Source organism: Neofelis nebulosa, chromosome 4 (assembly GCF_028018385.1).
Source record: "Neofelis nebulosa isolate mNeoNeb1 chromosome 4, mNeoNeb1.pri, whole genome shotgun sequence".
Taxonomy (NCBI): domain Eukaryota; kingdom Metazoa; phylum Chordata; class Mammalia; order Carnivora; family Felidae; genus Neofelis; species Neofelis nebulosa.
The window spans coordinates 151,317,970-151,343,575 of record NC_080785.1 but is presented as its reverse complement, the minus strand read 5'-3'; the positions used below and the strand labels follow the sequence as shown (position 1 = coordinate 151,343,575).

General features: G+C 41.1%; 1 protein-coding gene and 1 pseudogene across 2 annotated transcripts in view; one reads left to right on the top strand and one right to left on the bottom strand.

The window, feature by feature from the left end:
* IP6K1 (inositol hexakisphosphate kinase 1) overlaps positions 1-25,606 on the bottom strand; it is a 61,521-nt gene that overhangs the window by 8,636 nt on the left and 27,279 nt on the right. The window contains exons 2-3 of one of the 2 annotated variants that reach the window (XM_058726930.1): positions 13,450-13,800; positions 2,984-3,194 (exon numbers count right to left, since the gene is read on the bottom strand). In XM_058726930.1, coding sequence (XP_058582913.1) covers positions 2,984-3,194; positions 13,450-13,672 — 434 coding nt within the window. In that variant the 5' untranslated portion in view covers positions 13,673-13,800. Of the gene's footprint in view, positions 1-2,983; positions 3,195-13,449; positions 13,801-25,606 lie in introns of those variants that run through there. The other variant, XM_058726931.1, reaches the window with a different exon arrangement.
* Positions 9,012-9,924, top strand: LOC131508340 (aminoacyl tRNA synthase complex-interacting multifunctional protein 2-like; annotated as a pseudogene).

Here is a 25,606-nt window from a genome sequence, read left to right as displayed (position 1 = left end):
AATATCAAATGCCACGGTCCTCCCCAGAACTTCTGGCCTCTCCTTTAACTGTAGATGGAGTAAGTCATGCAGTTGAGCTAGCCACCAGGGCTGGTGTGTACCAGAAATTGCTGACATTCCTCTGCAGGGTGATTGGACAGACTGGGTGAAATGGATGAGAGACACGGGCAGAGATCCCTTTCCCCTTTAACTGAAAGTAGAGGAGCCACCAATGCCTCTCAGCGTCATAAAACTCTCATTTTCTTCTGGTGAGGGCATGGCTAAGGCCATTCATGGATGCTTTCTTTGTGATCCTCTTTAAGAAACAATAAGGCTTACTCATCTGCCAAGTAAACCCAAATAAGTCCTCCGTGCCCGCACGGGGCACCCATTCCTCCTGGCATTACCCTTGGTATTGTAGCTCTGGCCCTGGTGAAGAATAAGCTACATTCCTAGAAGAGACTTAGTGCCTCTGAGAACAGGCCAGAGGTCTGGTCACTGCACACAGAGCTGTCACTTTCAGAGCAGAGCCTTGAACCTGGACATGGGTAGACTTTGATGTTATTCTATGTTCATTGGTTTTTCACCAGATGATTCGTGAAGCAATTTCTGTACCTTTGGCGGACCAAAGAAAGCCCACTCTAAAGAGCTATTGAGAGAAAGGCTTCAATGCCAGCTATGGGCTTGAGGACTTGGGGAACATTCCTTGTCACATGAATGACTAAGCTTAGGTCCCACAATCGTCAGTGAAGAGGAAGCCCCTTGGGGAATGAACAATAAGCCCTGAAGAAGTGCTTCTGCAGACCAGAGTCTATTTTATACACACACACACGAATATTACTCGATCAAAAAGAATGAAATCCTGCCATTTGCGATGACATGGATAGAGCTAGAATGTGTTATACTAAGTAAAATAAGTTAATCAGAGAAAGACAAATACAATATGATTTTACTCACATGTGGAATTTAAGAAACAAAACAGATGAACGTATGGGAAGAGGGGGGAGACAAGAGAGGGAAACTAACCACAAGAGAGACTTGATGATAGAGAACAAACTGAAGGTTGATGGGCGGTGGGGGGGGGGAGGGAGGGCATGGGCTAGATGAGTGAGGGCACCTGTTATGATGAGCACTGGGTGTTGTAAGTGATGAATCACTGAAGTCTACTCCTGAAACCAATATTGCACTGTATGTTAAATAACTAAAATCTAAATTAAAAAAAAAAAAAAAAGCTTAACTCCTGGAGACCCTGCTTACTCAGAGTGAAGGCCTCTCCTCTCCAGAAATGCAGATCTGGCCCAGAGAGGAAACATCACACACTCAGCCAGAGTCTCGTGGGGTTCTGTGCTCCTCGATGTGTGTGTGTCCTCTTCCATCAATGGGAGTAAGGAGAGCCGGAACACTCTGGGCTCTTACTGCTTCAGGAACTAGGGTGCACAGCATGTGTTGCTCAACTGACCTGATGTCAGAGATAAACTAATGTGCTGCCACACGCATATAAGAAAAGTCCCAAATCTAACTTCTAAGTTGAGGCACAGATCTTATTCACTGAAACTTATTTTTAAGTGAAGTTAAATATACTTTAAAAAAAGGATTTTTTTTAAAGTAATCTCTATACCTAGTAACATGGGGCTCGAACTCACAATCCAGAGATCAAGAGTTGCATGCTCCACCCACTCCGCCAGACAGGTGCCCCCAAATTAAATATAAAGTAATTTAGTCATAGAATTTTGATTTTACCTTGTTTCAGGAAGCTCACATTATTTTTAGCTTACATTAGTTTTATTATTTAAAATTTTTTTTTTTTTTTTTTTTTTACAACTCAGTGGTTTCTTTAGTGTATTTACAAGGTTATAAAACTTCACCACTATCTAATTTTTAGGACATTTTCATTACCCCCAAAACAAACACTATCACCATTAGCAGTCACTTCCTATCCTCCTCTCCCCCTCAGCCCCTGGTATACCTTAACTTGCCTTCCTGTCTCATGCACTTGCCTATTCTGAACATTTTCTATATATGGAATCACACGTGTTTTTTTGTGACTGACTTCTTTCACTCAGCACTTTAGTTTTTAAAGTTCATCCCTGTCGTGGCTCATGAGCATTCCATTCCTTTTTATCACTGGATAATATTCTATTATATGGATGCACCACATTTATTTATCCATTCATTAGCTGATGGACACAGTTGTTTTCATTTTTTGGCTGTTAGGAATAATTCAACTATAAACATCTGTTTACAAGTTTTGTGTCTGAATGTATTTTCCCAATTCTCTTGGTAAATACTCCTATTCCTAGGAGTAGCATTGATGGGGTTAGCTTTCTGAAGAATAATTATTTTTCCAGAGTGGCTGCACTATTTTACATTCCCATCAGCAATTTAAGAGGGTTCCAATTTCTCTAAATCTTCATCAACACTTTTATTATCTGTCCTTTTGATGATAGCTACCCTATGAGAGTTCACATTTCTTGCATAAAATATCAAGAGAGACAATGCTTTATAGACTATTTTCCTAATCTACAAGAAAAATAATTTCCAATGCAATAAACTAAATTTTAGTTGCAGGGAAAGGGTTAACAGCTGACCTCATAGAGGTCAAAGAACCTTGTACAGAACCCTTAAAGAACACCGGTCTGGATGGCCTCTCACTGCGCTTGGGCAGTCCTACAAGGTCTGAAAGCAGGTGCAACCTCACCGTGGACCAAGGCATTTCGACCTTATGTGTGAGACACAACAAAGCTGGAGAGCACAGAGCACGGGAGTCCTTGCTTCTGAAGGGCTGAGATCTTCACCATCACTCTCTCTTGACCAGCTACATCCATACACAGAAGACAGCATCACTGGGGTGATGTGACACACTCAGGTGGTAGCCAAAGAATACCAGCCATCTTTCCCCAAGCTTGGGCCCTACTTCCCCATGTGTCAGGACTCTAGAGAGGTCTTGAGTGTTTGTAATGCCAGGACCAGTCATGCACCTTCACCCTGCTCACCACCCCCTTACCTCTCAGAGGTTTCAAGGGACAGGCTGGCTTTCTCTTCCTTGTGGTCACTGCCACTGCCTGACCGGTGCAGGCTCCGGCGGGAGTGTTTGCGCCGAGGTTGCTCCCGCTCTGGTGTGTCATCCTGCTCCACAGTCTCACTTTCCACATAAGGGTAGGCCACCAAGTTGATGTAACCATCACTGTCTCCCTCAAAACAGACAGACACCACGCCTGTTGAAAAAAAGGCAGCCAGTCAACAAATGTCTACACAGGCTGGGTCTATGCAGCACAGACTGCTGGCACTTGCCGTCTCACAGCACATCACCTGCCATGAACCAACTGAAGATCAATGTAGGAACAATGACCAACAGACCTCTTTCCAGAAGACAGCTGACCACTCACCCCAACTCTAAGTCTGCTACTTAACCTCTGATCGGGGGTTAATCTCTGTTTATTTCCCACTCTCCTCTGCAGCCCTCTGATTTTCAACGACTGACTCCTGTACCATTCAAAAGAACTGTGTTCACTGGAGACACCCACACCTAACATGATTTAACCCTCTACTTATACAACTGCTCTGTGATACTGCCATTCCCTGTGTCATTTTCTTGCTCTGTTTCTCTCTGCCTGGCAGAGTCACCTAGAGACAAGACTTCTTCCAGCAAAACAGTCCCAAAAAGAAGTCTTCTGCCCACACTAAGCATCAGGTGATTCTAACCTCACCAGAGAGAACTTCTGCCTCACCAAACCACCAGCATTCCTAAGTTGACACCTTTCTACTCTCCGTGCTGTACTCAGGCAAAACAGCTTACCGCGCCCATTTTTTACCCAACAGGCTATCCGTTATTTCTTCGGAATCGTTAACAAAGGATTTAAAACACAATACCTAGAAACCTAACCCAAGGAGATTAAAATAAAAAACAAAAAAACAAAGTCCAGGCTGCCCTTTGTCTAACTTCCACATCTAACCTTCTGTCACTACATGTCTCCTTTACACTCCGATGTACAAAATTGGCTCCATAATCTGAACAAAACTGAGAAGCATTTATGAGTAAGTCAATGTCAGACTAAGAATATCCTTCTCTAGGCCCTTTTAGAAAAAATTCCTTAAACTTGAAATTCTTTTTTCATACTTCCCACTATACTGCTCAAATGTATGCCACACGTCCATGGGCCTCGCATCTGTACCCTGGCTTGCTTTCATAGATGGCTACCTCTCCTGCAGGTTTTCACCTTTGTAACTTCTTGTCTCCACTAGAACCTCAACTGTTCCAGCTTGAATGCTCTCTGGTCTGCCAATCTTCTCTGTCTCCTGGGCTCCCCTTGTGCTCTGACCTAAAGTGTCCTCCAGGCCTGCCACACAGCTGTCACGCTGACCAGGGTGAGGGTTGAGGGTCATTCCTTCTATGGTCCTCTACTTCTCCCACTCTTGGTTTACTCCTTAGAGTGGAAGATGTCTTCAAAGTAGCTTTCTAAGAAAGGGCGTTCAGGTCAATTTTGAGTCCTTTGCAGGATTTTATTCTGCTCTTACACTTGACTGACTGAAGACAAAATTCTATGTTGTCTGCAAATAAAGAGTTTTACTTCTTCCTTTCCAATTGGAATGCCTTTTTATTATTTCTATCTTGCCTAACCACACTGGCCAGAACCTCCAGGAAAATGTCAACTAGAAGTGGAGAGCATGAACATCCTTGTCTTATTCCTGATCTTGTGGGGCAAGGCAACTGTTTTGTCATTATGATGCTGGCTAGAGGTTTTTCATAGATGCCCTCAGGTTAAAGAACTGTCCTTCTATTCCCAGTTTGCTGCTGTTGTTGTTTTATCAAGAACAGATGTTGGATATTGTTGAATGCTTTTTCTGCATCTGCTAAGATATAGATGGTTTTTCTTTTTTTAGATTATTAATATGACGAATTCCATTTAACCTTTGAATGTTAAACCTACCCTGTATTACTCAGATAAACCTTACCTGGTTATGATGCAGTGTGCTTTTAATACACTGTTCTAGTCAATCGACTAAAATTGTATTCAAATTTTTTACATCTAGGTTGGTGAGGGGCATTTATTTTCTCACAGTGGTCTTGCTGAATGAGTTGGGACATACTCTCTAATTTTTTTGGAAGAGTTTCTGTAGAACTACTATTTCTTAAATGTTTGGTAGAATTCACCGTGAAGCTGTGTGGGCCTGGAGTTTTCTCTGCTAGAATGTGTTGAACTCCAATTTCAATTTATTTGATAGGACTATTCAGAGTCCCCATTTCTTCATGAAAATTTTCATAGTTTGTATCTTTCAAGAAATTACCTCTTTCATCTAAGTTGTAGAATTTATTGGGATAAAGTTTCTCAAAATATTCTTTTATCTTTAAATATCAGTAGACCCTAGTGAAGACACATAGATCATTTCTGATATTGGACATTTATGTCATCTCCTTTTCCTGACCAGTCTGGCTAGAGATGTTGTTCTCAAAGAATCAGCCTTTTGTCTTTGGTTTTCATTTATTTTCTTTTTTTTTTTTCTTTTTTTTTTTTTTATTTTTTTTTTATTTTTTTTTTTTAAATTTATTTTTGGGACAGAGAGAAACAGAGCATGAACGGGGGAGGGGCAGAGAGAGAGGGAGACACAGAATCGGAAACAGGCTCCAGGCTCCGAGCCATCAGCCCAGAGCCTGACGCGGGGCTCGAACTCACGGACCGCGAGATCGTGACCTGGCTGAAGTCGGACGCTTAACCGACTGCGCCACCCAGGCGCCCCTTCATTTATTTTCTTAATTTGGTCTTTGGTTTTCATTTATTTTTTAAATTTTTGCTCATTTTCATACTGAACTATCTTTTCCATACTGATTCACATTAATTTAGATATAGATCTATATTCTGGAAACTAATCCTTGGTCAGTTATACATGTGGTAAATATCTTTACTCATTTTCTCTAAAGGTGAATTTTAATAAACATAAGTTTTAAATTTTATATAGTCAAATATATCATTTGATCTTTTACGATTAGCTCTTTTCTGTCTTGAAGGCTGATCTAAAGCTATACTGGAAACCTTTCATTCTCTTCAGGTACATACTTTTGAGTACCCTGACAGACCACTGGCAGACACAGAGCATCATACCTGATACAGGGAGATATGGCTATGCTGTGGATAGGGCAGGAAGAAGTTCTACAAATAGTAGATGAAACTTGCCAATTAAACGAATCCTGCAGGGGCGCCTGGGTGGCGCAGTCGGTTAAGCGTCCGACTTCAGCCAGGTCACGATCTCGCGGTCCGTGAGTTCGAGCCCCGCGTCAGGCTCTGGGCTGATGGCTCGGAGCCTGGAGCCTGTTTCCGATTCTATGTCTCCCTCTCTCTCTGCCCCTCCCCCGTTCATGCTCTGTCTCTCTCTGTCCCAAAAATAAAAAACGTTGAAAAAAAAAAAAATTTAAACGAATCCTGCAATCTACTACTAGTTTAAGAAGAAAATATTTTTGATCCTGACATTATTTTTTACATCAGTACTCACACCTAGGTAGAATGCAGATGGGCACATGAAAAATCAATGGTCTGATATAAGCCCCAATTTTCTTGGCAATTGTAAGACTAATTTCAACAGACACTAAGGATTACATTTGGTGGAGGTTTTGGTATTTTTAAAAAATATATTTTTAGAAATTATAGTAAAAAAAATACGTAACATAAATTTATCATTGTAACCATTTTTTCCTAAATGTTTTATTTTTGAGAGAGAGAGACAGAACATGAGTGGGGGAAGGGCAGAGAGCGAGGGGAAACAGAATCTGAAGCAGGAGCCAGGCTCTGAGCTGCCAGCACAGAGCCCGACGCAGGGCTCGAACCTACAAACCGTGAGATCATGACCTAAGCAGAAGTTGGATGCTTATCTGACTGAGCCACCCAGGTACCCCTCATTTTAACCATTTTTAAACATGCAATTCAGTGGCATTAAGTGCATTCACAATGTTGTCTACCATTATCATTATCTAAATCCCGAACTTTCTCATCACTTCAAACAATTCTATACCCATTAAATAATAACTCTCCCTCTCCTCCTCACCCAAACCCAGGTAACCTCTAATCCACTTTGTCTCTTTACACACTTGCCTATTGTAGATATTCTATATAGGTGGAATCATGTAATTTCTGTCCTTTTGTGTCTGGCTTATTTCACTTAGCATAATGTTTCCAAGATTCATCCATGTTGTAGCATGTATCAGAATTTCATTTCTTTCTAAATCTGAATACTATTCCATTGTAAATATATATCCCAATTTGTTTATTGATACACTTATCTGCTGACACATGGGTTGTGAATATTGTGAATAATACTTCTGTGAATATTAGCTTTATGAGCATCAGTTTGAGTCCCTGCTTTTAGTTCTTTTGGGTACACACCCAGGAGTGGAACTGCTAATCATATGGTAATTCTGTTTAACTTTTTGAGGAACTACCAAACTGTTTTCTGTAGTGGTTGCACCATTTGACATTCTTACTGGCAGTGTTCTATTTCTCCACATTCTTGCCAACCCTTTCCTTTTTCTTGTTTTTAATTATTATAGCCATCCTAGTGTGCACGAGTGGTATCTGATTTGTGGTTCTGATTTGCATTTTTAAAAATTTTATTTATTTTGAGAGAGCGCACGCAAGTGGGGAAGGGGCAGAGAGGGAGAGAGAGCGAACCCCAAGCAGGCTCTTCACCACCAGTGCAGAGCCTGATGCAGAGCTCAAACTCACTAACTCACAAAGTCACTAATCATGACCTGAGCTAAGTCAGATGCTTAATTGACTGAGCCACCTGGGTGCCACCAATCTGCATTATCTTAATGACTAATGACATTGATGTGTTGTTGGCCATTTGTGTATCTTTTTCTGGAGAAATGTGTATCCAAGTCCATTGTGCCATTTTGAATCCAATGGTTTGCTATTGTTTTTTTTTTTTAAGTTTATTTATTTTGAAAGCGAGTGCATGAGAGCCAGCAGGGGAGGGGGAGGAGGAAGAGAGAGAGAGATAGAGAGAGATAGAGAAAGGGAAAGAGAAAGGGAGAGAGAGAGAGAGAGAGAGAGAGAGAGAATCTCAAGCAGGCTCTACATTGTCAGTGCAGAACCTGACACAGGGCTGGAACCCACGAACTATGAGATTATGACCTGAGCCAAAAACAAGAGTTGGACACTTAACTGACTGAGCCACCTTGGAACCCTGCTACTGTTTTCAAAACAGAACCAGAAGAATATTACATTTGAAGGAATATTCTAGGACTACAAAACAAGAGAGAAGCCAGAATCAAACACATTGCTGTCTCTTAGTGGCTAAGAACAGTTGCAAATGCTTTATATGCAGCTTCAGCCACCAACTCGTCCACACTCAACACATCCATGGCCAAACCTTCTGCTATAAATATGCCAAAATGAGATAGAGAACTATAAGCCCTGTTAGCTCAGAGTCCTTCTGATGCTAAGGGGAAAAAAAAAAAAAAAAAAAAAAAAAAAAATCTTAAAAGGGAGTCAAATCCTGGCTCCAGAGAAATGTTTTCTAAATCACAACCGACAGAACTGGGACAAGTTCAAACCTCCAGGTGGCTCCCAGGAAAGGACTGTCAGTAGTGGTTCAGTTTTTCCCCAACTTTTCTCAGACTGGGGAACAGAAGTCTTTAAAAGCCATAGCAAATCATTAGTATCTATTTTCTTTTCCCGGGCTGCATTTTCACTAGATAAAATAAATATACTTTCTCAAATACACAATTAAACCAAAAATTGATCCTTTCTTATTAAGTCAAATGAAGCCCAATTTATCGAAAGAAAATTGAAGATATTATTGGTCCAATTAATATATATCAAAACCCAACAGTACAGGGTTTGGTTTTTTTTGAAATACATTTAATATTATAGAAAGTTACCAAAAATATAAAATTCCCATATACTCAGCTTCCTCATGAGGCCAGTGTATCAGGTAAAGCCCTATCACAAAGTGACACATCTCTCCTTCTCTGGTTGCAGACCATGTGCAGGAAGACTCTCTGACCCAACTCTTCAAGCTCTTGAATCCCATCAAGGTATTTTAAAATGTCTGTCTGAACTGAAAAGCTATGGTTAATGGTCACACCAAGATGACTGACATGTCAGATGTGGACTTGGATGTAACCAACACAATCCAAGCTGATGAGCCAACTGCTTTACTAACCAATGCATTGGACTTAAATTCCATGCTTGGAAAGAATTATGGAGCACTGAAAGACAAGGGCACGGAAAGATCATGATTAACACAAACCCCACCTCCCCCCACCCCCCTTGTGCTGTACTGCAGGGTCCTGTTCACTGTTCTCATGCATGCTGCAATTAACAGCGAGCCCAATGTCTTCTCGAGTGCTTTGGCAAGCACACCAAAAAAACCAGCCCCTCATGAATATCACCTGGGGTTTATTCTAATTGGGAAGAATGTGCTGAAGATTAAAATGCAGTTCAGTATCCAAACGATGTGTCCCATCAAAGGAGAAAGAAACATTGCACATTTTTTGTTTGGCCAGAAGCATAACGCTATAAATTTAACCCTTGTAAAAACCTGGGTAGATAATAGCTATTTTTCAGCTAAAAGAAGGAAGCAGTAAAGAAGAAGCCACTATATGGGGGTACCTGGGTGGTTCAGTCGGTCAAAATCCAACTTTTGATTTTGGCTCAGGTCATGATCTCACAGTGGTGAGATCAAGCCTCATGTCAGGCTCTGTGCTGAGCATAGAGCCTGCTTGAGACTCTCTCTCCCTCTCTCTCTGCTCCTCCCCTGCTCACATGTGCACACCCTCTTTCTAAAAAATAAATAAATAAATGTACATTTTTTAGAAAGAAGCCACCGCCACTATGTTCCACTCCATGAAGGCTACTCTTGGGAAGAGCCCCTGGCTTGCTGGGAATGAACTCGCTTCAGCAGATGTTGTGCTGTGGTCTGTGTTCCAGCAGATGGAAGGCTGCAATATGATGGTGCCAGCCAACATGCAGAGATGGATAAGGGCCTGTGAAAACCTGGCCCCTTTTAACACTGCCCCCAAGTTCCTTAAGTGAATTTCAGTAATTGATTTTAGATTTTAAGAACAGTGCTGTTTCATGCATATTGTTGATAAACTGACTTATTCTAAAATCATCAATACTGTCTTCATTTAAGCCAGTTGTTGAGCATCAGTAAAAGCATATTAAAAAAATTTGTTAAAAATGAAATCATAATTTATAATTATCAAAACCAAGAAATGAACACTGACATAATAATATTAAGTAATCTGTATACTTTATTTGAATGTTGGCAGTTTTCCCACTTATATTCTTTTTCTGGTTCAGGATTTCACTTCACATTGCATTTAGTCCTCCTCAGTCTCCTCCAATCTGATATAGTTTCTGTCTTTCTCTTTCATGACTTTGACACTTTTGAAGAATACTAACAGTTATTTTGTAGCATGTCCCTAAATTTGGATTTGCATTATATTTTCTCATGATTAGATTGATATCACTCACTTTAGGCAACAGAAATGATCTTGTGTCCTCCTCAGTTCTTATGTCAGAAGGTACAGGTCTTGTTACTGGTGATTTAACTTTGATCACTTGGTTAAGGTGAAGTCTGCCAGGTTTCTCCTTTGTAAAGTTATTATTTTTCCTATTGTAATTAATGAATATCCTATAGGGAGATACTTTGAGACTTTCTAAATATTCTGTTTCTTACAGCATGTTAGCCCACTCATTTTAGAATCAATGATGGTTCTTGCCAGGGACAATTATTACTGTGTTGTGTGTCTAATGGTGACTTCTGTTTCCATCATTCCTTCTGTATCTTTTAATTAAAAGGAATTACAATTCTATAAGGAAGAAATGTCCCTTTTCACCCATTTATCTATCAGTATGGAGTTAGGGATATTTTATTTCTCATATTCTAGATTTGGCCACTGGGATTCCCTGATATCGGCTCTTGTGTGCTTGTAACATACACTCCCATCATTTTTGACTATTTCTTTACTTTTAGTTACCAGGGGATGCTCCAGGCTCATCTTTTATTTTCCTGCCCCAATTCAGAAACCAATCATCTCTCCAGGGAGTTCTGCTTCCCTTTACTGTAGGAATGGTATTTAGAAGGATCAAGATCTTGGCCCTACGATTGCTACTGGAGTATCATTGTTTTTAGGCCCTTTCAGCAGACAGATCTGGGAAATACATGTATAAATACTAACCCACACATACACATATATCTCTTTATTGCCAGGAACACAGGTGTTTTTAAAATTCAACCAAGCTAAGGAAAAATGCCAGTAATATTCTGTGTTTTGGTAAGTTTCAAGAGAGATTTTTATGTATTTAGTATTACCAGCGGCAGTCATCAGGGGTTACCACATATAGTACCAAATATGAAGTTCTAGGCTTCTATATCCTTATGCAAAACTTTCCCATTAGTCAATCCATTAGTCAAGTATTTATTAAGCATCTACTAGATGCCAGGCCCTGTAACAGTTTGGCAGTTCTTCAAAAAGTTAAACAGAATTACCATATGATCCAGCAGGTTCCACTCCTAGGTATGTACCCAAAAGAAATGAAAGCAGAGACTCAAACAGATGCTTATAAGCTAATATTAACAAAAGCATTGTTCACAATAATCCAAAGTGGGAACAACCCAAGTGTCCGTCAACAGATAAGTGGATAAACAAAATGTGATATATATTCACAATGGGTATACAGCCATAAAAGGACATGAAGTTCTGATACATGCTACAACATGGGTGAGTCTTGGAAACATTATGCTAAGTGAAATAAACCAGACACAAAAGGACAAAAAATTACATGATTCCACTTCTATGAAATATCTACAATAGGCAAATGTGTAAAGAGACAAAGTAGACTAGAGGTTACCTGGGTTCGGTGAGGTGGAAAGGGAGAGTTATTATTTAATGGATACAGAGTGGTTGTTTGAGGTGATGAGAAAGTTATGGAAGTAATGATAATGGTAGACAACATTGTGAATGTACTTAATGCCACTGAATTGTACATTTAAAAATGGTTAAATTTTATGTTATGTATATTTTGCCACAATAAAAAAAATTATGGATTTTTTAAACCATTTTTTAACCATTAGTAACATTTTTAAATTTTTTTTTTTTAATGTTTATTTATCATTTTTGAGAGACAGAGACAGAGTGTGAGTTGGGGATGGGCAGAGAGGGAAACACAGAATCCAAAGCAGGCTCTGGGTTCCGAGCTGTCAGCACAGAGACCTATGTGGGGCACAAACCCACGAACAATGAAATCACGACCTGAGCCAAAGCCAGACGCCCAACCGACTGAGCCACCAAGGAGCCCCTGAATTGATTTTTCTAAACTGAGGATCTCTTGGGGAGCCTGGGTGGCTCAGTCAGTTGAGAACCAACTTCGGCTGATGTCATGATCTTGCAGTTCATGGGTTTGAGCCCCGCCTCAGGCTCTGTGCTGACAGCTCGGAGCCTGGAGACTACTTTGGATTCTTGTCTCCCACTCTCTCTGCCTCTTCCCAACTCACGCACGTGCGCTCTCGCTCTCAAAAAATTAAACATTAAAAAATTTTTTTAAATAAAATAAATTGAGGATCCCTTAAGTAAATAACGACGTAAACATGACTAAATTCATAATAGCTTTGGGAAATTAAAAAGTAGAATACAAGGAGCACCTGGGTGGCTCAGTCGGCTAAGCATCCAACTTCAACTCAGGTCATGATCTCGCAGTTTGCGAGTTCAAGCCCTGTATCAGGCTCTGTGCTGATAGCTCAGAGCCTGGATGCTTCAGATTCTGTGTCTCCCTCCCTCTCTGCCCCTCCCCTGCTCATGCTCTCTCTCTCTCTAAAATAAATAAACATTATAAAAATTTTTTTTAAAAAGTAGAACACAAAAATATAACTTATCCATAGTGGGCAATGAAAATGTATAAACAGAGTAACAAAAACCAAATTTTAAAATAAAGTGATTTAATTCTGGTATATATTCATGGGGTTCTATTCTATAAAGTTAATTTACATTTTCAAACACTATTTTTCCTTCAAAAGTTAGGACTTTCAGACCTTCTCAATCCTTCTGTAAACTTCTTATCATCAATTCATTCCCCCAGCACAGACAAAGGCTCCACACAGCCTCCTTGCCAGCTGTCTCACTGCCTTGGCCTGGAAAGCATCCAACTCTTCCTCCTCCGGAACCAGAGAAGTACTGCCCCTCTCCTAGAGCATCCCAGCAAACAGGGGAAACCACCTTGCTAAGAGCATGCTCTTCACCAACAGTATTTAATACTGTGAATTCTTCCAGGTTTACCTATTGGTGAATTCAGATTTTCAAGATCTCAAGACTTGCTGGTGCTTTCAGTCTCAAATTTTGCTTAACAAAGTGATTTAGTTTGAGACAAAAGAGACCTACAATCATATCACCTGGCCCACAACACAAGGAAAACTGAGCTGAAAACCTGCAAAAGCCCAAGGCTACTGCTCTCTCCAAACTGGCCAGTGACTGACCTTTGTATTCAGGGGTGAACTCCTTCATTTCGGGAGGGAGGGACTCATAGAACCGCTGCTCCCGGGAGATGAGAGGCTTGCACACAGTGTGGTCGTCGTAGCGCATCATGCTGCTGTGTCCGCCCACCTGGTGGATGAAGGGCTCCAGGAGGACTCCCCGGTCTCCGGCCCGACTTGCATTCTTGCCATACTGCCCCACTTCCATGGTTTGACAAACACACATTGCGTTGGGGGCCAGCTGCACACTGAGGGCAGAGGATGCAGCACATGGGCCACAAAAGGACAGCTAGGCAGAAGATCCTGGCGAACTGAAAGCCAACAGTCAGAGTCTGTTCAGCTTATTCTTCTTTCCTAACAGAAAGGAGAGAGGAAAAGAGGGAATCAAAACACCTGGCAAGCTACAATTTTCCTACAGTTCAAAGAATATCTGCTCTATGAAAAGAATGGGATTCTGGGGGCACCTGGCTGGCTCAGTCAGTTGAGCATGTGACTTGATCTCGGGGTGATGAGTTTGAGCCCCACATTGGTCATAGGCATTACTTTAAAAAAATAAAAAATAAAAATACAAAAAAAAAAAAAAAAAAAAAAAAAGAAAGGGATTGTTTTTTCCTGCTATATATTCCCCCAAGCATGTACAACACCGCCTGGTACATGAGAGACAGGTGGTAAGTTTTTCTGAATGATACAACTTTGGTCTCCTCTATCCATTTTTTTATGCACAGAAGCCCACATTCTCTTCCCTTCCTAGCTGTCATATACCCTCCATGTTCCCTATAGGATTTGATTTTAGAGCTGCAGTATGTTAACAGCCGTCAGAAAGGCAACTCTCCCTGCTTATTCCACATTCAAAGATAAGTGTTCAGGGAAAAAAACAGAAGGTAACACAAATTCATTGTGTTCAGACTTCTCACCATATCCAGTAATGGTAAGGGTCTCGGGTCTCTCACTGACTCAAGGAAGGGTTTTTGTCTGGGAAATCAGGTCACACTTTCCAACTTTTCTGTTGAAGGTGCCAAGGAGCAGCCAGGGAAAGTCATCCTTTGCTGAGTTGTAGAATCATAAAAAGGGTTTGCTTTTCCCAAAGAAATTCAGGCTTCTGATTTCTTCTACTTTAAATCTGTGGCCATCAATTTATAGCCATGTCTGGCACCACAGAGCTTGCCTTTCTGTCTGACTACACCAACCAGTGGGACAAGGAAAGACCCTTTGTACTTAAATACCTACCCTGTAATGTCAATTTTCTCTCAAGAAAGTTAAAGTAATGGGCAACTTCCCTAGTACTGAATATATTTTGTGATTAGGAATGTAGCAGGCAAGACTACATCTGAAAGATCAAGACGAAAGAAGAAAAATTAAGTATTTGTGAAAGCAGGAATATGGCTTTACCTGCAAGAGATGAAATATTTTCTTCTGAACCTCATAACTTATGGGCATAATAGTCTACTGAAGAAAACTGCTGCAAAACTGCAGAAGTTCTTTTTTTTCTTTTTTTAATGTTTATTTTTGAGAGAGAAAGAGTGCTAGCGGGGGAGGTACAGAGAGAGAGGGGGACAGAGGATTCGAAGTGGGCTCTGTGCTGACAGCAGAGAGCCCAACGCGGAGCTCGAACTCACAAATCATGAGACCACGATCTGAGCCGAAGTGGGGCGCTCAACCAACTGAACCACCCAGGCACCCCTGCAAAAGTTTCTGAATTCAAAGCTGCCCACAAGCTCTATTTCACAGCTATCAATAAAAATAAATGATTTTCCATTCCCCTAACTGATCAGTACCACTTCAATAAACACACACTTTTTTGCTTAGCTATCCACTTTCCATTCCTCCCTACCCCATGGAGTTTTCCCCAGACTCCATTCTCCCAAACAGGAGTTGGGTGCACACCTCTATGGCTCCTAAGGTACCTGTGCCAACTATCTCAGCCATACATCACTGTACCTTCATCTACTTGTCTGTCACCACCACCAAACCATTCCCTTGTATCTCTAACTAGGATCCAAAGCAGTACCTGGCACACAGGAAATGCTCAAAGACAGGTTTGTTGGAATGAATGAAGTGATTCCAGGAAGATGGCTGCAGGGAGTAAAAGCACCAAATGAAAACAGGAGTCACACAGTGGTACTGTTAAGTGGAGAAGCAGCTTGAAGGGCCTCTTCTCGAGGCTCCTGGAGGTGCCTACGGTGGCAGTGGACACAGCTTAGCACTGTCAATCAGCTCTTACCCTGGCTCAGTTGTTCACTGGGATTGCCCCCATGGGGGACAGGGTACCCAGGAAGGTGCCGAACTTTCTATTCTGGGTCAGTGGGTGTCTGGGAAAGGAGAGGGATGGACAGTGCCAAATGCCCCGGAAGAGCTGGACTCAGAGATGCGTGCCCAGCTTTGCAACCCCCACAGGACAGAGAAGCACAAGTCCAACCTCCAGTCAGATCTAGACTTTTGATATTTTGTTTCCACATGATAGACACATAAAATTATAGTACTGTTTTTGTGTTTCAAATATTTTCTTAGAAGTAAACATGTAAAACATTCCATATTTCTATGGCTTTGTTTGGCATTTCTTTTTAAATAAACCTAGAACCTAAAAAACTAAAGTGCCCAGAACTCTCTAGCCCTCACTTTCAAAGTGTGGAGCTGTGGGCGAGTCCCTTAACTGCAAATTTCCTCATCTCTAGTTTGAAGACATGCCCACCGCTAACCCTGTGGGATATTCTGATGCAGGTGAAGGGGCCTGGGCTAGCCCTGCCTACTTCTAGCCTTGGAAGTACTAGAAAGAGAAACAGCTCAGACTAAAAACAATCAGAGGTTGCTCCTGAAGTCTGGTGTCCACGAAGGCCCACTGTGAAAACCATGGAATGAGAACGTTGTAGATGATGACGTCTTTCTCCACTATTTCCTCACGAACAGAATCCCAATCAGGTAGTCCAACTTCACGGGAATGTGAAACTGCATTCTAGTTAAGGGAGAATCTTGAACAGCAGTACTTCCTTCTGATCCTAAGAGACGGCTGATTTAGGAAAAGGGCATGTAACTTGTCTTCTAACCACGAAACATGAGGGGAAGTTGGCCAGGGGTCCTCTGGGAAAAGTTACCTTGCTCTGAAAGAACAAGAAGATGTCCCTTCACTTCCTCAAGATATTGTTCTGTCTAGATGTGTATCTGAGACTACTGAAGCCAAGACACCTGGTGACCCTAAAAGATACTAGTCTAAAGACAAGGCCAACATGTTGAGCATGCAGCACAGAAGAATAGAAATCAGGGTCACTGATGTTGTCACTAAAGTACTGGATATCTTGTTATGTAACAAAAATAAATTTCCCTTTATGCTTTTAGCCAATCTCATTAGGGTTTTCTGCTACTTGTAGTCAAAACCATCCTAGATGAAGGGACCAAAAAAAAACCATCAAAATCCCCAGATCTCCAGGTAATACACTTTGCACATTAAAGAAGTGTCTTCTGGGGGCGCCTGGGTGGCTTCAGTCAGTTAAGCATCTGACTTCGGCTCAGGTCATGATCTCATGGTCCTTGAGTTCAAGCCCCACGTCGGGCTCTGTGCTGACAGCTTGGAGCCTGGAGCCTGCTTCTGACTCTGTGTCTCCCTCTCTGTGACCCTCCCCCATTCATGCTCTGTCTCTCTCTGTCTCAAAAATAAACATTTAAAAAAATTAAAAAAAAAATAAAAATAAAGAAGTGTCTTCTGATAAGGAAACTTCCAACAACTGAAGAACAAGCCCTTCAGTGATGACAAAGGACAATCTTCTTAAGCTCCAAAAGGAAAAATGTAGCTTTATAATCTTTAAACTGTCAGGGGTGCCTGGGTGGCTCAGTTGGTTGAGTGTCTGACTTCGGCTCAGGTCATGATCTCTCAGGTCTGTGGGTTCGAGCCCCGCGTCAGGTTCTGTGCTGACAGCTCGGAGCCTGGAGCCTGCTTTGGATTCTGTGTCTCCCTCTCTCTCTCCCTGCCCCTCCCCAACTCATGCTTGCTCTCTCTCTCTCTCTCTGTCAAAAACAAAATAAACATTTTATAATCTTTAAACTGTCCCCAAAGACAGACAATCTGAATTATGTCTGGTCTATTAGGGCTGGCACCAAAATATTAAAAGAGAATCTGCCAAACACAAAATTCATTCTCTCATAAGGAGTAAGGAATCTGCCCAAAAAACCAAAATTAGCTTAGAACAGGCAAACCATAAAAGAAATTTATACTCCTGCCACGTCAGGACCATAATTGATCATTATTTTTCACAAACACATCTAAATACAATGGAGCCAATAAATCCTATTTTTCAGAGTGTAATTAATCCTCAAAGATGTTCCAGGCCATCTTCTGCAAAATCAATGATCTGATTTCAAGTAGTTTATGCCATTCAAAGTGTCAACAGCTTCTGTCTTTTCTAGACTTAAATAAGGAACTACTAGCATGAAGAAAAATGTGTAAATTCCTTAAAAGCTACACAGTATCTGGGGTGCCTGGGTGGCTCACTCAGTTAAGCATCTGACTCAATTTTGGCTCAGGTCATGATCTCATGATCAAGTTCCATGTCAGGCTCTGTTCCGACAATGCGGAGCCTGCTTGGTATTCTCTCCCCCCCTCCTGCCCCTCCCCTGCTTGTGCTCTCTCTCTCAATATAAATAAATAAACATTAAAAAAATAATAATAAAGGAAAAAATAAAAGCTGCAAAATATCAAAAACATGTCATGGGGCGCCTGTGTGGTTCAGTCGGTTAAATGTCGGACTTCCACTCAGGTCATGATCTCACAGTTTGTGAGTTCAAGCCCCACACTGGGTTCTCTGCTATCAGCATGGAGCCTGCTTTGGATTCTCTCTCTCTCTCTCTCTCTCTCTCTCTCTCTCTCTCTCTCTCTCTCTCTCCATCCCCAACTGCCTCACTCTCTCCCTTAAAGGTAAACATTGAAAAAACATTACTAAAAAAAAAAAGTCATAAAGCCCAAATCAGGGTTTCATTGCCCTGGGTTAAACTAACAACAACCAACAAAAAACAAAAACAAAAAAACAAAAAAAACAAAAACAAAAAAAACACCCATCAGTATATGTGTTGTTTTTTTTTTTGTTCTGTAAACAACTCCAAAGGTTTCCCTGGGGGAAACTATAAATGATATGCTTTTTCCCATATGGCAACACATGGAGGTTCTCTATTTGGTTTATAATACAACAGTATTTCCTATGCACCTGATCTGAAATTAATATCGTTCAAGTATACAATGCACAAAAAAATTGGGGGCTATGACAATGGGAACAGAATGACTATGACTATATCATATATCATGTGAGAGAGACCGCACACACACACATGTGAACACAGGAGAGGGGCAGAGGGAGAGAGAGAATTTTAAGCAGGTTCCATGCTCAGCACGGAGCCTGACACAGGGCTTGATCCCATGATCATTACCTAAGGTGAAATCAAGAGCTGGATGCTCAATCAACTAAGCCACCCAGGTGCCCCAGAATGATTTACAAAATGTTAATTCCAGTGGTTAATATATAGTGTTATATTAGTTTCAGGTGTCCAATACAGTGATTCAACAATTCCATACATTATTCAGTGTTCACTGTGGTGTTAACTTTTTTTTTAAGTTTATTTATTTTGAGAGAGAGAGAGAGCATGCGCATGCTAGTGGGGGGCATGGGGGGAGGCGGGGGGGAGGGAGGGAGAGGGTGGGAGGGAGGGAGGGAAAGAAAATATGCCGAGCAAGCTGTGCACTGTCAGCGCAGAGCTCAATGTGGGGCTCAAACCCATGAACCTGAGATCATGACCTGAGCTAAGTCAGATGCTTAACCAACTAAGCCACCAAGGCGCCCCATGATAAGTGTATATTCTTAATCCCCTTCACCTATTTCACCCATTTCCCCTCTGGTAAACATCTGTTTGTTCTCTACAGTTAAAAGTGCTTTTTGGTTTGTCCCTTTTTGTTGGTGTTCATTTTATTTATTTTTTATTATTTTTTAATGTTTATTTATTTTTGAGAGACAGAGAAAGCGTGAGCAGGGGAGGGACAGAGAGAGAGGGAGACACAGAATCTGAAGCAGGCTCCCGGCTATGAGCCATCAGCAGAGCCCGACACAAGGCTCCAACTCACAAACCATGAGATCACAACCTGAGCTGAAGTTGGATGCTAAATTGACTGAGCCACCCAGGTGCCCTGAGTTTGTTCGTTTTATGTATTAAATTCCATGTATGAGTAAAATCATACAGTATTTGTCTTCCTCTGACTGGCTTATTTCACATAGCATTATACTCTCCAGATCCATCCATTTTGTTGCAAATGGCAAGATTTCATTCTTGTTTATGACTCAATAATATTCCATTGTGTATATATACCACATCTTTATTTTTTTTTCTCTTTTCCTTCTTTATTTTTTTTAAATATACGAAATTTATTGTCAAATTGGTTTCCATACAACACCCAGTGCTCATCCCAAAAGATGCCCTCTTGAATACCCATCACCCACCCTCCCCGCCCTCCCACCCGCCATCAGCCCTCAGTTTGTTCTCATTTTTTAAGAGTCTCTTTTTTTTTTTTTTTTTAATTTTTTTTCAACGTTTTTTATTTATTTTTGGGACAGAGAGAGACAGAGCATGAATGGGGGAGGGGCAGAGAGAGAGGGAGACACAGAATCGGAAACAGGCTCCAGGCTCCAAGCCATCAGCCCAGAGCCTGACGCGGGGCTCGAACTCACGGACCGCGAGATCGTGACCTGGCTGAAGTCGGACGCTTAACCGACTGCGCCACCCAGGCGCCCCTAAGAGTCTCTTATGCTTTGGCTCTCTCCCACTCTAACCTCTTTTTTTTTCCTTCCCCTCCCCCATGGGTTCCTGTTAAGTTTCTCAGGATCCACATAAGAGTGAAAACTTATGTATATACCACATCTTTATTCCTTCATTTATCAATGGACACTTGGGCTGCTTCCATAATTTGGTGTTGTAAATATGCTGCAATAAACATAGGGGTGCACGTATCTCTTCGAATTAGTGTTTTCATATTCTTTGGGTGAATACCTATGGAATGATCTTTAGATTGAAACTAATAAAAAATATTTAAAAAAAAAAAGAACAACTAGGGGCATCCGGCTGGCTCATTCAGTGGAGCATAGGACTACTGATCTAAGGGTTGTGAGTTCAAGCCCCACACTGGATGTAGAGATTGCCTAAAAAAAATAAAATCTTTTAAAAATTAAAATTAAAAAAAGAACAACTAGATAATCCCTTCCTTGCAAATGTCACAGAACTCATTTAGGAGGAGAAAAAGTTTAGATATAATAATCTGAACATTATAAAGACCTCACAGATCTACCCACTGAAATACATTAGGATTTGCAATCTTTTTTTTTTTCCTTTAAGTCACTATGCTTTGTAATTAACACAGATCAAAGAAAGATACTCTCCCTTAGCACCAAAAATATTCTTTGATCCTGGGGCGCCTGGGTGGCTCAGTTAAGCGTCTGACTTTGGCTCAGGTCATGAGCTCGAAGTTCACGGGTTTGAAGCCCACATTGGGATCTCTGCTGTCAGTGCAGAGACTGCTTGGGATCCTCTGTCTCCCTTGCTCTCTGCCCTTCCTCCGCTCACATGCATGCACTCGAGCTCTCTTTCTCTCTCTCAAAAATAAACCAAAAAAAAAATTCTTCAATCTCTTAAGCACAACTACAATTTCTCATCCTGTGGTTTCTACATAAGACTTGTCCACTCGCAGGGCACCTGGCAACTCTTGATCCTGAGGTTGTGAGTTCAAGCCCTGTACTGGGCATGAAACCTACTTAAACAAACAAACAAACAAACAAATAAATAAAAGACTTATCCACTCTTCTCATGAGGAATTAAGGGCTCATTACACAGTTATACTTGTTTCAGACAAGAGCTACAAAGCAGACAGAATCTTCCCTTCCTGTGGAACTTCTGAAGCATGTAAATACTGTAAGAACAACAGGAACAGAAAGGAGCCTAACAGTCTAAAACTGTGCCAAGAGACTAGTAAGAAAAAAGGAAAAGGCTGGAGCCATTTCTTGCAATCACTGCTAAGCTAAACAAGGAAGAATAAACAGCAAAAAAACAATCAAGAACCAAGTAGTTCAGGGGTGCCTAGGTGGCTCAGTTAGTTGATTGTTCAACTGTTGATTTCGGCTCAAGTCATGATCTCACAGTTGTGAGATCTAACACCACATTGGGCTCCATGCTGGGCATGGAACCTACTTGAGACTCTCTCTCTCTCTCTCTCTCTCTCTCTCTCTCTCTCTCTCTCTCAAAACAAATAAATAAACTTTAACAAATAATAAAAAATTTTTTAAATAAAAATAAGTAAATAAAAAACAAGAATAAAAATAAAAAGAACCAAGTTGTTCAAAGTTCCTCAAGTTTCTGGGAGAGAGATACTTATAAAGACAATATTTTCAAACCCTTTGGCAAGAATGGTCCCAAATGAGCCTACCTTTGAGTACCTGGACAGCAGTCCGATCACCAGCAGCCTCTACTGAGCACTAACATATCTGAAACTCCATTCACAACATAGACAGAACCTCCTCTTCCCCAGTGGTGCATTTGTCACCTGGAAAATATCTGAAGGAAAGTGATGCCTAGGTTTATCCTCCACCCCACTCCAGAATTAACTACAGTCAAAGGCTTCTAGTACATCCCATTACAGTCTCAGTCCTTCTGTAGGTCATGACCTGACTGCAACGCCCAGTCAAGTAGTACCCTGGACACTCCTACCCCCAGCTATCACTGTCAAAGCCTTCTGTAGCTTTTTCCACAACACCATTGCCTTCAGCATCTTCAGCCTCATCAGCCCTCAGAGCTATTCAGTTGCCAATGCCATCAAGAGGATCATAGTCACCACAACATTCTGATCACGCAATGCAACATGGTCACTAGCACTAACATTCTGGGCATAATGACAGCCATCCTGAGGATCTTCCTGCATAATAAGAGCAAGTAACCAAGTATGATGCAAACCAGTAAGATAGGAAGTACCTACCTTCTCCCTGTCATGACTTAAGAACCTGAGTAATCAGTATTATCAGAACACACCAAAGCAAGGCTGATGGAAAATAAACAGTTTCTAAAAAAACAAAACAAAGCAAAACACACACCAAAGAAACCCCTCACTACTTCCAAATATCATCACACTGGAATCTGGGGAGAGGGAAGAGACACAAACAGTCTATAGCAGAAATCATGATCAGTGTTTTAAGCTCTGCTTCCCGAGTACCTGTTCTTTTTGATGAGACTTCACCCTTTCTGTGATGATTTGCTAGGATATTTGGTAAAGAAATCTTGTTTTTGAGAAGGAGCTTGTACTTTTTTTCTATTGAATAGTTTATAGCACTATGTATATTGGATTGAAAATTATTTTACTTTTAAATGTTTAAAAATAAGAAAATTCCCACAGCAGAAGCCTGACACATTTCAGTATTTAGTAGTAAAGCTCCTTTCTAACAAAGACAATCTTGAAAAATGGAAACTAATCAGGATTATCTAATATGGATGCATTAGAGTAGACAAGACCACTGTGTGTTTATTACCAGGTCTGTTTTTATTGGGTTGTTTCCATTAGAGTCTGAATCAGGTCCTAAGGGAAAGGGAAAAAGTATACCACAAAGCTAGGCTTTGGTTTGCCAAAACAGACAGTTGGGACAAGATTAAGTTCTGGGTTTGGCAAAATCTTTGTGACTGAAATTATATGACCCAGTAGATAATGCTTATGCCCAAAATACAAGATGTGACTTGGATTCTTTTTTGTCTTATCATAAAAAAAAACTGGGCCCCAACCCAAGGACCACTGGGACTTGACTTGTGGGGTTGCCCGCAATAGGTCCATGTCCTTCAACACCAACACCAGCCATGGGAGCAGAGCAGAGGTGCAATACTTGTAGAGAGGGAGCAGCAGGTGTTCTTCACAAATGTGGACGCTGGACTAAGAGAGGCTAAAGTAACTGCAATTCTCTCCATATATTTTTGGTGACTGATGTTCAGAGAGGAAATAATGTAGTTCGAATCAGTTATTTTAGATCACTGGAAGTTTATATTAAAATGGTTAAAATTTTGTCAGTTTATGAATGGACTGCTCCCCAAGAGGTCAAGGGGTTCCACTGCTCTACCTATGAGTTTGTGTACCACCAGCTACTGTGCACCAGTCTATTTGTTTGTCCTTCATTTGCTTTAAGACACTTTGGTTTCTGGGAATGCAAGCTGGTGCAGCCACTCTGGAAAACAGTATGGAGGTTCCTCAAAAAACTAAAAATAGAACTACCCTACGACCCAACAATTGCACTACTAGGCATTTATCCACGGGATACAGATGTGCTGTTTGAAGGGACACATGCACCCCCATGTTTATAGCAGCACTATCAACAATAGCCAAAGTATGGAAAGAGCCCAAATGTCCATCGATGGATGAATGGATAAAGAAGATGTGGTATATATATACAATGGAGTATTACTTGGCAATCAAAACGAATGAAATCTAGGGGCGCCTGGGTGGCGCAGTCGGTTAAGCGTCCGACTTCAGCCAGGTCACGATCTCGCGGTCCGTGAGTTCGAGCCCCGCGTCAGGCTCTGGGCTGATGGCTCGGAGCCTGGAGCCTGTTTCCGATTCTGTGTCTCCCTCTCTCTCTGCCCCTCTCCCGTTCATGCTCTGTCTCTCTCTGTCCCAAAAATAAATAAAAAACGTTGAAAAAAAAAAATTTAAAAAAAAAAAAAGAATGAAATCTTGCCATTTACAACTACGTGGATGGAACTGGAGGGTATTATGCTTAAGTGAAATCAGTCAGAGAAAGACAAAAATCATATGACTTCACTCATATGAGGACTTTAAGAGACAAAACAGATGAACATAAGGGAAGGGAAACAAAAATAATATAAAAACAGGGAGGGGGACAAAACAGAAAAGACTCTTGAATATGGAGAACAAACAGAGGGTTACTGGAGGGGTTGTGGGAGGGGGATGGGCTAAATGAGTAAGGGGCACTAAGGAATCTACTCCTGAAATCACTGTTGCACTATATGCTAACTAATTTGGATGTAAATTTTAAAAAATAAAAAAATTAAAAAAATTTTAAAAAAGACACTTTGGTTTCACATTTTACTGCATAAAATATGAAGGATCATATTCTTCTTTTAATGTTTATTCATTTTTGAGAGAGAGAGAGCATGTGTAAGCAGGGGAGGGGCAGCAAGAGAGGAGGACAGAGGATCCCAAGCAGGCTCTGCACTGACAGCAGAGAGCCCAATCTGGAGCTCAAACTCACAAACCACATGATCATGACCTGAGCCGAAGTTGGACACTTAACCAACTGAGCCACCCAGGCACCCTGGGAAGGAGGATATTCTTTTATTTATTTTTAAAATTTTTGTAATGTTTATTTATTTTTGAGATTAAGAGAGAGACAGAGCATGAGCGAGGAAGAGGCAAAGAAAGAGACACAGAATCTGAAGCAGGCTCTAGGCTGTGAGCTATCAGCACAGAGCCCGACACAGGGCCTGAACCCACAGACTGTGAGATCATGATCTGAGCCGAAGTCGGACGCTCAACCGACTGAGCCACCCAGGCGCCCCTAAGGATATTTTTAAAAAGAACTTGCTGAGACTGACTTTTTTTTCCACTTGTGGACAGTAACAAACGGAAATAAATGTACACTGCAAAGATACTAATTACAATAGTTAGGTCTACCTTCTGGGTATAGAAACTAACTCCTTAAACACATAATTGAACTTCAAAATTAATTACATCTCTCTTCAAGTAAAATAAATTACAAGAGTACAAGTAAATGTACTCTTCAAGTACAATAAATGCTGCTAAAATTTGTATATTATAATTATTGTTTTCCTTTAAAAAAATTTTTTTTAACGTTTATTTATTTTTGAGACAGAGAGAGACAAAGCATGAACGAGGGAGGATCAGAGAGAGAGGGAGACACAGAATCCGAAACAGACTCCAGGCTCTGAGCTGTCAGCATAGAGCCCAACGTGGGACTTGAACCCACGAATCGTGAGATCATGACCTGAGCCGAAGTCGGACGCTTAACCGACTGAGCCACCCAGGTGCGCGTTGTTTTCCTTTTTTAAAGCAAAAGCACTTAGTGATGTGAAATGACTGTCAGATTTATTATAGTTTATAAATAAATAGGATACTTAATTTTATTAAAAA